Source organism: Paramisgurnus dabryanus, chromosome 1 (genome assembly GCF_030506205.2).
Source record: "Paramisgurnus dabryanus chromosome 1, PD_genome_1.1, whole genome shotgun sequence".
Classification (NCBI taxonomy): Eukaryota; Metazoa; Chordata; class Actinopteri; order Cypriniformes; family Cobitidae; genus Paramisgurnus; species Paramisgurnus dabryanus.
The window spans coordinates 36,578,779-36,591,714 of record NC_133337.1 but is presented as its reverse complement, the minus strand read 5'-3'; the positions used below and the strand labels follow the sequence as shown (position 1 = coordinate 36,591,714).

At 37.4% G+C, this 12,936-nt stretch overlaps 1 protein-coding gene across 1 annotated transcript; it reads left to right on the top strand.

The window, feature by feature from the left end:
- The first annotated feature begins 183 nt into the window (after positions 1-183).
- Positions 184-11,741, top strand: dennd6b (DENN/MADD domain containing 6B). The gene is made up of 20 exons (XM_065268495.2): positions 184-407; positions 602-640; positions 785-827; positions 905-1,017; positions 3,320-3,400; positions 4,686-4,791; positions 4,913-4,992; positions 5,563-5,625; positions 5,714-5,769; positions 5,886-6,008; positions 6,328-6,423; positions 7,800-7,894; positions 7,974-8,039; positions 8,133-8,197; positions 8,284-8,373; positions 8,449-8,502; positions 8,594-8,703; positions 8,787-8,889; positions 9,081-9,155; positions 10,652-11,741. Exons 1-20 carry the CDS (start codon positions 255-257, stop codon positions 10,796-10,798), a joined length of 1,758 nt encoding a protein of 585 aa, XP_065124567.1. The 5' UTR covers positions 184-254; the 3' UTR covers positions 10,799-11,741.
- Positions 11,742-12,936: the final 1,195 nt, after the last annotated feature.

Below are 12,936 nucleotides of genomic sequence, written 5' to 3'. Positions count from 1 at the left end.
AAAAATACTATGTATACAGAATTTATGTATTATTTCTACATGTCTACATATATTCATTTATTAATTGATTTATACTTGATTTAATTTTTTAAGTCCTCCATACACGCCAATCGCTTTAGTTTTTATTTGATAAGTAATAAAAATACCAGTCCTCCCCCCGCGAGGGCGCTGTTCATACTTTCATTATAGAAAGATGACCGAGGACCCCACCATTCACATAAGCAAGCGGAGATCAAATGGATCGTTAAGTCACAATGGACCCATATGACACCTCTGATCCTCGGGAAGGAGTATCAAAGGGTGCGGCGACAAATGCACAGAAACCGGATCCGTGGTCCCGATTCTCCGCGTGGCTCGAGTGCGTGTGCGTCGTTACCTTCGACCTCGAACTCGGGCAAGCCATTGAGGTACACAAATTATGCGCGTGCACCTTTCATATCTGTTTGTTAATTACAAGCGTGGCTGTACAGCATCTTTTAATTGATTAATGATCAGATTTAGTGACATCAATGCGGATTTTTTTGTCGGTTTTCTTTATATGATTATAAATGCAGCAACCGCATTGTAGCTGTGTATAATTGTAACCTTTTTACATCATCAGCTCATTTACCCTAACAATGTCAAGCTTACAGAGAAGGAGGTAAGAACAATTTGCACCATTAGTGTTTTTTTTTTAGCAGAAGTAGTATTTTAAAGGGCGTGTGTTACTGTGTCAACCAAAAGCAGCATTAATATTATTAAATGGCTCTAAAATAAATAAAAATACTCATTTATTTGTTTTCAGAAAACAAGCATCTGTTATTTATCATTTCCTGACTCCTACTCAGGTAATTTGTCTTTTTGTAAGTGATGTGGTGATAAACAGCTGAAACATGAGCTTCACATGAGTCCATATCTTTCCCAGGATGCCTTGGGGACACTCAGTTCAGCTTCAGACTGCGGCAGTCGGTGGGCCGTAGTGGCTCTTGGTTTGGGCGGGAGGATGCATACAACAGATCCGCACCTGTGACTTTGCAGGTGAGATGTGTACTTGCTTTAAATTCAGGTGTTTTCATTAGGGCTCGAGCACCGAGGAGCAGGCCAGAATGGCCTGCACCCCTATTGTTTTTGCTCGGATTATTATTTTTATTTTTTTTTTTTTATTTTTTTTTTTTTTTTAACACTTTTGGACTTTTTGGGGGCCTTAACATACTCGAAAACTCTTGAAAATTGGCACAGACGTCAGAGTCGTCCGTCATCGCAGAAATCCAAAGGCTGGAACACGGGCGTGGCACGGGGGCTCTGTAGCGCCCCCTGTAATGCAAAAAAAAACATTGATGCACAGATCGGGCAAAAATGTGCGCACATGTACGAGAGTTGGTACGCATATAGATCTCATCGACCCGAACAACTTTCGCCCTCTAACATTTAAGCTCCGCCCAACAGGAAGTCGGCTATTTTGGATTGTTTAAAAAATGCATGCGTTGAACTTTTAAATACTCCTCCTAGTGGATTCATGGGATTGACACCAAACGTGGTGATCATGATGCCGAGACATTGTACTTGCTAAATTGCGAAGGGATTTTTGATATCTCGAACGGTTCTGCCATGGCGAGGTGACGAATTTATGGCGAATTCAGAGAAACAGGAAGTGTCTAATATCTAAGGCAAAAAATATCTTATTGTGATGCCATGCGGGGTGTTTGTTCGTCTGAAGATTCCGATCGCATCGATGTGCCTATTGTGACTCCCGGGTATAGCGCCACCACCAGGCGCCAGGAAGTGCGTCAGTCACAAAGCTGGATTTTTTTTGACGTTCCATGCTATGTTCTTTTAAATACTCCTTCTAGAAAAACCATGCAATTGACACCAAAAGTGGTCAACATGAAGCTGAGAGATTGTAGATGATAAATTACGAAGGGATTTTTGATATCTCAAACGCTGTTCCCATGGCAACGCGTCAAACTTTACTTTCATTTTAAAGGCATTTTTAAGCCTTTCAGTTGATGCCGATGTTCCTTTAAATACTCCTTCTAGAATATTCATGCGATTAACACCAAAAGTGGTCAACATGATGCTGAGGCATAGTAGATGATAAATTGCGAAGGGATTTTTGATATCTCAAACGCTGTTCCCATGGCAACGTGTCAAACTTTACTTTCATTTTAAAGGCATATTTAAGCCTTACAGTTGCATGCAGTGAACTTTTATATACTCCTTCTAGAATAATCATGCAATTGACACCAAAAGTGGTCAACATGAAGCCGAGATATTGTAGATGATAAATTGCGAAGGGATTTTTGATATCTCAAACGCTGTTCCCATGGCAACGCGTCAAAGTTTACTTTCATTTTAAAGGTATATTTAAGCCTTTCAGTTGACGCCGATGTTCCTTTAAATACTCCTTCTAGGATATTCATGCGATTAACACCAGAAGTGGTCAACATGATGCCGAGACATTGTAGATGATAAATTGCGAAGGGATTTTTGATATCTCGAACGCTGTTCCCATGGCAACGCCGCAAACTTTACTTTTATTTCAGGCATATTTAAGTCTTTGGCATGCTTAGATTAACCTTAAAGTTGGCACACACATCAGAGTTGTCGGCTTTTAAGTGTGCACAAACAGGTCAGACATAGGCGTGTCTCTTAAGTGGCTCACTAGCGCCCCTGTTTGTCTAAAATGTGGGGTTTCTTTTACCTACAGTCCCCAAATGGCTCAGTAACAACATTAAATAGCCCACTGATATTTACCCACTTGATGCCCTTGCCCACCGTGCATCGTTTTCTCGGACGCACCGTGTAGCGGTAAAAAAACGTGCGAGGGCCCGCCATTGCTGCTTGCAGCTATATTTATTAATTGTTATCCCCATCACTTATATCAGCACTAGGGGTCAACCAATGTTTTCTTTTTAAAGGGTGATGCCAGTATTGAGAAATGTGCATTATACTATTTTGAAAAGGTGGAATGACACCTGTCAATTGTCCAATTTGGTATAGTGTGGTTGATAATGAAAATGACCAAATATATTGCTTTTTCACTGAACAACAACACTGTAAATTCCTGTATACGTTGTCCTGTAAATTAGTTTAATATCACAGACTAAGCTTTAGCAAGTGTTTCATGTAGGTCACCTGGTAGAGAATTGTAGTCACTCGGGTTTAAAGGGTTTGCCGAATGCCTAAATGTAAATTTGTTTTGAGAAGTCAATACACAGAGATAACACAAGAAATATAAGAGCTGATAGGATTTGAAACAGTTATTTTTATAAAACATATACAAATATTAGCCTAAAATGCTCTGGAGGAATGCATGTAAATTAATTTACTTCTCTTTTAGAAGGAGCATGCACATTTCCATGGGTTTGTCTATTTTAGACAAGTGAAGGATGCATCTGTCAAGAGAGGCTACTTTCAGAAGGTGTGTAACTCAATCAATATACGCAAACACATGAAGAACAGTTCAGATGCAAAACCCTCTAAGTGCATTTTCTTGTAAATGAGCATTTGCTGTTCATTTTCAGGCTCTTGGTCATTTAATTGGTATTTAACAAATTGGACTGTCTTTCAGTGCAAACCCTCTTAGGTGCATGCATTTTTTGGCACAAACCTCCATTTAAAAAAAAAAACTTCTTTGGACAAGACATAGTAAACAGTTGCATATTATTAAAGATGCAACTGGAAACCGTGCAATTGATGAAAGACAGAATTCAAAAGTAAAAATTAAGAAACTGAACCACACAAATAGGGGGCTGCCGCCCACATTTGTGTTGTTTTCAGGTCCAAGTATTCACAAGGGACCCAAGTTTGAATGTGATCCACAGTTGTTTCTCTCCCCAGTCGCTCTTCAATATTTGTTAAAAAATTCTTGTAGCTCAACAATTGAAATGCCACATATGCACCATCCAAATCATCCCATTTGTCAACAAATCGGTATTCCTCAGGCTGGGATTTGCAAATTTGTAATGAAAGTATTTGATGAACATATAATGTGTGCCTAGAGCACTTGGTTAATATCATTCACAACAATGCAGCCAAAGAAGCACTATCCACAGAATTAGTGAAATGTCTTACACCATTCACAGACTTAAAACAAAAGACAATGTCTAAATAATAAGTTGAATTAAATAAATCCAGTCATCAAGTCATCTATACCAGATGCATAATAGTACAATCAAAAATCACACATCAATTTTTACTCTCAAGAGGAAGTCCTCCAAATTTGTCAGAATTTATTGTCCATTAAACATATTCTACTAGATTGTATTATTACCTCTATTACTGTATGAAACCTTTTTTTCTGTTGTTACTTTGAATTTTTTTTTATCAAGTTAATCCAAACATAGTTGTATGAATTATTTTTTTTTTTGATGAAATTAAATTTAAACATCTTTTCTAATCTTACTTTATATAATTAGAATTGCATGGCATTTAAAAGAAAATAAATAATATAATTGTCATTTTTGACTGAGGTGGCATTTAGCGGCTTTTGCATCCGAGTTTTTCACATATCCTTCAGGTGAATCATTATGAGATTGTGCCATATATAAAGGTAATCATCTTGGAAACAAAGGATTTATAACCATTTAAATTGAAGTCTTATGTTAATTTCCTTATTGTCAAAAGATATCTGCATAGTTATTTTGATAGTTTGTTCATAATACAAACGTCTCAACTATTATAACAAATGTAATTATTATTTGCAGTCGTTGGTGGTGGTGTCCAGACTGCCATTTGTGCAGTTGTTTCACAATCTGCTGCAAGTTATCGCCCCTGAGTATTTTGAAAAGCTTGAACCTTGTTTGGAAACTGGTAAGTTTAATTTGATTTGTTTTTGAGTCTTGACTTATTGAAGAGGAGTTAATTATGTGTGCATATATTTGTAGCCTTAAGAACTTTTAAGCCTAATCTAACTTAACTTTGTCTGTTGTAGTCTGCAATGAGATTGACCAGTGGCCTGCGCCAATACCAGGGCAAACACTCAACTTACCTGTGATGGGTGTGGTGATGCAGGTAAGACCTTCAATAAATGAAAATCTCTTAAAGGGATATTTAGGTGAATGATTGTCCATTTAAGGGTTCTGACATGTTATTTGTACTTAAATAGATAATTAATGATATACAATAAAGCAAAAATGTCAGTAGCTTATATATAGCTGGATATTCCAATCCATTTATTGTGTTCTTTATAGGATAGTTCTCCCAAAAATACATTTCTGTCATCATTTACCCTGCCCCCAAGTTGTTCCGAACCTATATACATTTCTTTGTTCTGCTGAAAACTCAGCAACATATTTTAAAGAAAGTTAATAACCAAACAGATCTGGGGCACCATTGACTTCCATAGTAGGACAAATAATACTATGGAAGTGAATGGTGCCCCAGATCTGTTTGGTTATTAACATTTTTAAAACTAAGACATTAATACAGAACAACTTGAGGGTGAGTAAATGATGACAAAATTGTTAATTTCATCAGTAAACTATCCCTTTAAAGCCTCTTATCAATTTTAAGTCTTGTGTTTTAATGATTTATACAATTATTTGCTAATTGTGTCAGACTTATCCAGAGCTCTGTTTGCAGGTCAAAATTCCCTCAAACGTTGAAACGTCAGAAGGAAGCCCGGATAAACAGGCGCAACAGGAGGTGCTTACCTCATGCATGCATGGTCTTAAAAGAGCTTTTATTTCCAATTCTGCTCAATGATAACACCAGAAAATGTTGTTTGTCACAGAATCTGCTCCCTGCACCAATGGTTCTTCCATCAGTTCACGAGCTGGATCTTTTTAAGTATTGTACAGCTTGTACATGTGTTTTTAATAACTAAACCATCTGTTGAGTTTACAACATTTACTGAAACCACACCATAGCTACAAACTGTCCTAAATGACCTTTCATCTTATTAGATGTTTCCAGTCAGTCCTGATTCACGTGCAGATGCTCTGGGAGCTGATGTTGCTAGGAGAGCCGGTGGTTGTCATGGCACCCTCTCCGACTGTCTCCTCGGAGACCGTGCTGGCCCTAGTCAGGTAGGGACAATGTGTTCTTATTACTAGTAACATGCGTACATACAGCGCCCACACAAGGGCTATTAAGTTAAAAGCCACCTTTATGATGGAAGTTTTTGAAGTAGCAGAAAACTCACATTAATCTAATTTTAGTTTTATAGTTGATATTTATAATAACATTTACATTTATGTTTTATCCAAAGCATCTCATGTAGTGTGTTCACGCTATACTTTATCAGTATGTTTGTTTTCTGGGATGGAACCTGTGACTTTTGTGTTGCTTATGCTACAGGAATTTGTTTTGAGATACTTTGTAAAACTTTGATGTTTCTTTTTGTAGTTCCATTGCCCCACTGCGATACTGTGGCGATTACAGACCTTACTTTACCATTCATGACAGTGAATTCAAAGAGTATACCACCAGAACTCAAGCTCCGTAAGTAAAAACACAAATCCACACTCTTAAAGGGATAGTTCACCTAAAAAAATAAAACATTGTCATAATTTGAAGAGCTCAATGCAAAATCCGCTAAACACCACCTGTGTCAAAATAAAATGAATGCTTTTAGCTTTAAATTCGCTTAATCCCGGCCTCAGGTCATTCAGAAGTGTCGCTTTGTTGGCAGAATTCTTAAACGCTATGCTGATTTTTTTTTTAGCAAAGTCCTCTTAAGTGCATGGATTTTTTTTAGAGATGGAGGTTTTAGCCAAAAATTCTGGCATGGTTTTGCAGCGAGTTCCCATTCACACATGCATCATTTGGAGAGGCCAAAAAATTTCAGTTGTAGATGCATGTCACGTGTGTTAGGAACAATATTAAAGTGATAGCTGAATATAAAAAAATAAGAACATTTTAAGAAAGAAAGTGACATGATTTGTCACAAGCTCAAAATGTGACATCTGCATGTAACCCACCTTAGTAAGTAGTACAATTGGGCATAAGTTGCCTTGCTCAAGGGCACCACAGTCGTTTCTTGAACCGGTAACTTTTGGATTACAAGCCCCACTCTCCAACTACTATGCTGCGTTTACACCAGCCGCCGTAGAGGCGGAAAACCCAGGTGATTTACATGTTAAGTCAATGCAAAGACGCGATTACACGCGGATTATTATCTTGCGGCACGGTAACACACAAAAATTCTGAACTTCGTTGGATTTCCGTGCCGCGTTAACCAATCAGGACCTTGTTGTGGTAGTGACTTGATTACAGGAAGCGAGCGGAGTGGCAGAGTCTCTGCGGAGTCGCAGAAGCCCCTCCCATGGCGCGAATTTCCTCGTGACATTATAGTCATTTGAGGGGAGGGGCGAATGAAGCGAGTGAACTCAAATGTTCAAGCGTCCAACTATAGCGCGTTTTTGCCGCCCCTATCGCGGCAGGTGTAAACGCAAATTTATTTATTTTTGCCACAAAAACTAGGAAAACATTACTTTTTTTGGTGAACCATCCCTTTACAATCATATGGTGCTTGAATTTCCTTTATCAAGTGACATTATTTCATTATGTTTCAACAGTTTCATAATGGTTTCCTATAGACAGTGGTTCTCAAACTAGGGGGAGGGGGCAAGATGGTGCCAGGAGGGGCCCAAATTTTTTGACATTTTATAAAATACATTAGTTTATCATGAATGCAGTGTAATGAAACCTCAGAAAAATAAGGCTAAAAACCAACAGCACTGCATTGTATCATTTAATGATTTTTTGAATCTAAATTCTAAGTTTAAGACGCATTGCGTGCCAAAAGGTTTGAGAACCACTGCCTTAATACATGAATGATTTATCAAGGATGTGACTTTTCTATTTTTTACTGACAGGCCTAATGTGATACTAGGTGTCACAAACCCTTTCTTTATAAAGACCTTTCAGTGCTGGCCACACATCATTCGCCTCGGAGACTTAAAGATGTCTGGTAAACCACACTCTATTTTAATCCTATGACTCATATATGTGTATGAGAGGGGTGTCAGGTTGGTATCTCTGTCCTGCAGGTGATTTGCCAAAGCAGGTGAAGATCAAGAAATTGGCCAAGTTGAAAACGTTGGATACAAAACCAGGTATGCACAATAGATTTTATTATATAACATTATAATGCAAAACTTGTAATTTTTATTACCTTCACATACACATTTGCTTGGTATTTCTTAAAGGTATATACACGGCATATAAGACCTTTCTTCACAAAGACAAAGCCCTCATCAAACGACTCTTAAAGGTTGGCTTTTGGTCTTAATTTGATATTTGAATTGAATTCAACCTAAAACCATAACTATGTTTCAATTGTGGTCTTTTTGTCATCAGGGTATCCAGAAAAAAAGACCATCAGAGGTGCAGAGCGCCATCTTGAGGCGGCATCTGTTGGAGCAGACGCAGAGTTTCATTTATCCACTGGTAATGCCTAATGACAATATAACGACTTAATTCAATTTAAATTTCAAGCCTCAGCTTTGACTTTACACTCTTCAGGAGCAGTATTTATTGAGTCTGATGCCCCCGCAGAGATCTGTGTCTCCTTGGAAGGTTAGTTCAGGATAATTCGATCAGATTTTAATTGATATCCATGACATTAGTAGGTTCTTGTGTCGTTATTAAATTGTTTGATGTTTCACAGACTCCTCCACAGATCCGCTCCTTCAGTCAGGAGGAGTTTATAAAGACTTTGGAGCAAGCAGGGTCTCAGCTTACCTCAGTGCTTAAAGGAGATTGGATGGGCCTGTACAGGTAACACAACAGGAAGTTCAGAACTAAAGATTTAATCTTTTATTTAAATTGTGTGCATAAGATGTAATATGTGTGCCTTTCAGGAGGTACCTCCGCTCTCCAAACTTTGACGGCTGGTATCGTCTCAGGCACAGAGAGATGACTCAGAAAGTGGAATGTCTTCATTTGGAGGCCATCTGTGCGGCTGTGAGTATATTAAGGTCTCTTCGCAAAAGTCATCTGAGTGTAGCATCAGTATCTAAAACTCTTTGATCTTGTCATAATTTTGTTTATTAGTCTCATGCCTTCTAAATAGACAGATTGTAGGAGTGGTTATATTAGTTATGCATTGCAATACAAGAATGTTTTTGTTTACTTCAGTTTTTTTACTCATTTAGGATCTGCTGGCTTGGACCAAAGACAAATCTGAGGTAGAAATCGTAGATCTCGTCCTGAAGCTGAGAGAGAAACTGGTTAGTGAATTCTAGTTCACAATATGTTTTGAGTTAAAGGAATATTCCATTTTCTTAAAAGAAAAATCCAGATAATTTACTCACCACCATGTCATGCAAAATGTTGATGTCTTTCTTTGTTCAGTCGAAGAAATTATGTTTTTTAAGAAAAACATTGCAGGATTTTTCTCATTTTAATGGACTTTAATAGAGCCCAACATTTAATACTTAAATCAACACGTAACACAATAAAAATAACAAATATCCACTTTTAAAGCACAACTTCTCGTTTAAATCCGGTCGTGATGCGCCAACGTGACCCCACGCAATACGTCATGACGTCAAGAGGTCACAGAGGACGAACGCGAAACTCCGCCCCAGTGTTTACAAGTGTTGAGAACGAGGACCGTTCCTACGTTGTTGTATGTCAACTGATACTAATTAATGTCTTTGTGTCAGTTTATGGTTTACAATGGTCCGCAAATGTGCGTTTTATATATGTAACACGTGACTCCCTAGTCACTACGCATTAAAGTTAGGTCGCGCTGGACCGGATTTAGACGAGAAGTTGTGCTTGAAAAGTGTATATTTGTTATTTTTATTGTCAAAAATGACAATCGTTTTGCTAGATAAGACCCTTATGCCTCGTTTGGGATCGTTTATAGTCTTTTGAAACTCCGTTGAAAAAAACTGTTACGTGTTGAGTTAAGTGTTAATTGTTGGTGTCTATTAAAGTCCATTAAAATGAGAAAAATCCTGCAATGTTTTCCTCAAAAAACATAATTTCTTCTTGAACAAAGAAAGACATCAACATTTTGGATGACATGGTGGTGAGTAAATTATCTGGATTTTTCATTTAAGAAAATGGAATATTCCTTTAACTCTTTCCCCGCCATTGACGAGATATCTCGTCAATTAAGAGAAAACGCTTCCCCGCCAATAACAAGATTTTCCGTCTTTCCGCAATACCGCTATTATCCACCAGGTGGCGCCCTTCCGCAACTTTTTAAAACCGGAAGTATTGCCCTATGGCAAGCGGCTGCATGTCCGTGTCTGTTTTAAAGATCGCTCTGAATGGGATCTCTATGAAAAGTCCGTCACAAATATGGAATTATTTTTGCTTTTTGCTCAAAATATGGTGTTTTTGCAAAAACCTACCCATATTCAAAAGCTGATTGCAAAAGAACCACTAAAGGTAGGATGAAACGGTTTTTTTTGTTTGAAAGCAGAGGGTCTGTTCTTTCATTTGTTATATTGTATGTTTATATATTTAAAGAAGAACATTTTCTGGAAGGCATTAAACTTTGGTGAAAATCATGAAAAACGCTGGCGCTGGCTGGCAACTTTTTTTAAAAACGCTGGCGGTGAAAGAGTTAAGGGTAATTTGAGGTTTCTTTGATTAAAACGATTCAACAAAAAATGTTCGACGACAGCGTAGCTATAGCGTCATTCTCTACCGATTGAGCTACGGGAACTCGTATATTGACGCAAAGCTTATCTCTGCATTTCCTTCCCAGGTGAGAGCTCGAAAGTATCAGCTTCCTGTCAAAGAACAACAACTGGAGAAATTAGAGCAGTCCATCCAAACTATCATCAGCTCCCTGCCAGAAGATCTACAGACAGTATTACATAGACAATCACAGTCAGAGCCACATGAACATTGACATAAACAGACTGAGATCTGAGCCACAGTGCTAAAATTACAGTATACCAGCGATGTATAAACCCCTGACACCTGTACAGGTATCGGCCGGCATTCATTTTACCAGTAAGACCATACACTACCTGAGAGGCCTTTCATTTTAGATATACAGGTGAGAGATTATACATACGGCACTAGATAATACACAGAGAACTCGGAACGACTGCACATTTTAGATTGCAGATATTTTATGCTCCAATAAACATGATTTTAAGATTTTTTTTATTTATTATTTATTAAATGAAAAAACTTTTATTCCTGTAATATTGGTTTGATTATTTTTTGGGATGTCTAATGTAAAAGACACTGACATGTTAGGGAACAAAACCCATACTGTAATTTAGCAGTTTATTATTATTGTGATACTGTGTGATATGATACTTTAAACCCTGTAATGATGTTTTGTAATGGCAGCACTGATTTACCTCACAAAGGGTGTTTTTGGCCAATTTTGATTCTGACTGTATGGACATCACTATGAGGAAAAAGGTTTAATGTAGTTCACGGCTGGATTAATAGATACAGATTAGGCCTAATCAAATACTAGAACTGATTCTTAGTATAGAACCCTTATTGATAGCATAATATAATCTAGGATTTATGAACAACGTCTGCATGGATACAAGAGAGATGTCTGGTTGTGCAATTATGATAAATGTTAAAGCTGTTTAAATCTGTATAAATTATTTTTGTTGGGCATTAGTGGCTCTTTTTAAACCTTGAAAGGTAAAGTTGGTTTTCCTTAGTAGCCTTTGCACTTTGTATACTTTGCACTTTTATTTAGCCTGTTTTAGGCTATCCTTGTTCATACTGTGTATTGATCTGTCAAACCAGCTTGTTTTATTGTTTTTCTTTATTTCATCGCAATTATTTTTTTTTGTTTGAAATTAAATGATGGCCACAGATCTGTGTGATTTTTTTATTTTTATTTATTGCCTTGTTTTCAGTTGTAACTATTAAAATCGTTTGTTAAGCAGACCAGCAGCAAGAAGGCCTTTTTGTAAGACATATTTGGGGCATTTGGATTAATTAAGACATTTAATATAGTTTGTACAAGCATACCTAACAAAAACAATTCTGGTGTGCATCTTGAGACAAAACAATGGCTGTTTCTCAATGTCAAGGAAGGATCCTCGGAAGCCAGAATTTTGAGGATGCTACTACGTCATCGACATCCGTCGAATGACTGTTCCAATGTCGAGGATCCTTGGAATAGCAACCAAGCACTGAATATCCCATAATCCCATACCAGGTGGATGCTGCACATTGGTGGTGGTTGAGGAGATTCCCCCATTCATATGTAAAGCGCTTTGAGGTCTGCAGAAAAAGCGCAATATAAATGTAACAAACAAATTATTATAAAATGCATATGTGTATCCTTCGCGCTCTCAAATCACCCACAATCCTATGCACACAGCGCCGAAAGCACACCTTTTTACTGACGTAATGACGTGCACTTTCTAGCCTGTTCCATTTACGTGTTCTCCAAATTCTAGAGGATCCTCGCCTAGCCTCGGAAGGAAGTGATTTGGAAAGATCAGTATTGCCAAGGAATTATCCTTCACATTGAGAAAAGGCCAATAATAAGATACATCAGCGCAAGATGTTTTAAAATTAAGGCAGCTCAAACATGCATTTTAGTGTGGGACTTGCAAATTTTAAAAATGTATTGGTTTTGTGGTCCAGGGTCACGCATGTGTTTTATTATTCACTACTTAACACTTCTTGTATTTGTACTTAAAAGCATAGTTTACCCTAAAATGAAAATTTTGTGATTATTTACTCACAAGTTGATTAAAACCTTTATAAATTAATGTATTCTTTCAAACACAAAGTAAGATATTTGTAATAAAGCAGGAAGCACCATTGACTTACCTGGGTGATTCTCACGAAAACTTGGTTTTAAAAATGTCAAGCATGAAAATGTAAAAATTGCTTAAATTTACTTTTTTTCCCACCCGACATTGCAAAACAAAGTCTGGAGTAAATGGGAACATTAATTTAACACTTTTTGTAACATAATTTAAAAAATTAGTCCTAAAAAATCTCATTACCGCAACAGTCAGAAAACATCAACACTGACATATTTTCAAAATGACA

Coding starts and splice junctions, on each gene's coding strand:
- dennd6b (XM_065268495.2), top strand. CDS start 255: ATGGACCCATATGACACCTCTGATCCTCGGGAAGGAGTATCAAAGGGT. Junction 8,704..8,786: donor GATTGGATGGGCCTGTACAG/GTAACACAACAG, acceptor TGTGCCTTTCAG/GAGGTACCTCCGCTCTCCAA. Junction 9,156..10,651: donor TGAAGCTGAGAGAGAAACTG/GTTAGTGAATTC, acceptor TTTCCTTCCCAG/GTGAGAGCTCGAAAGTATCA.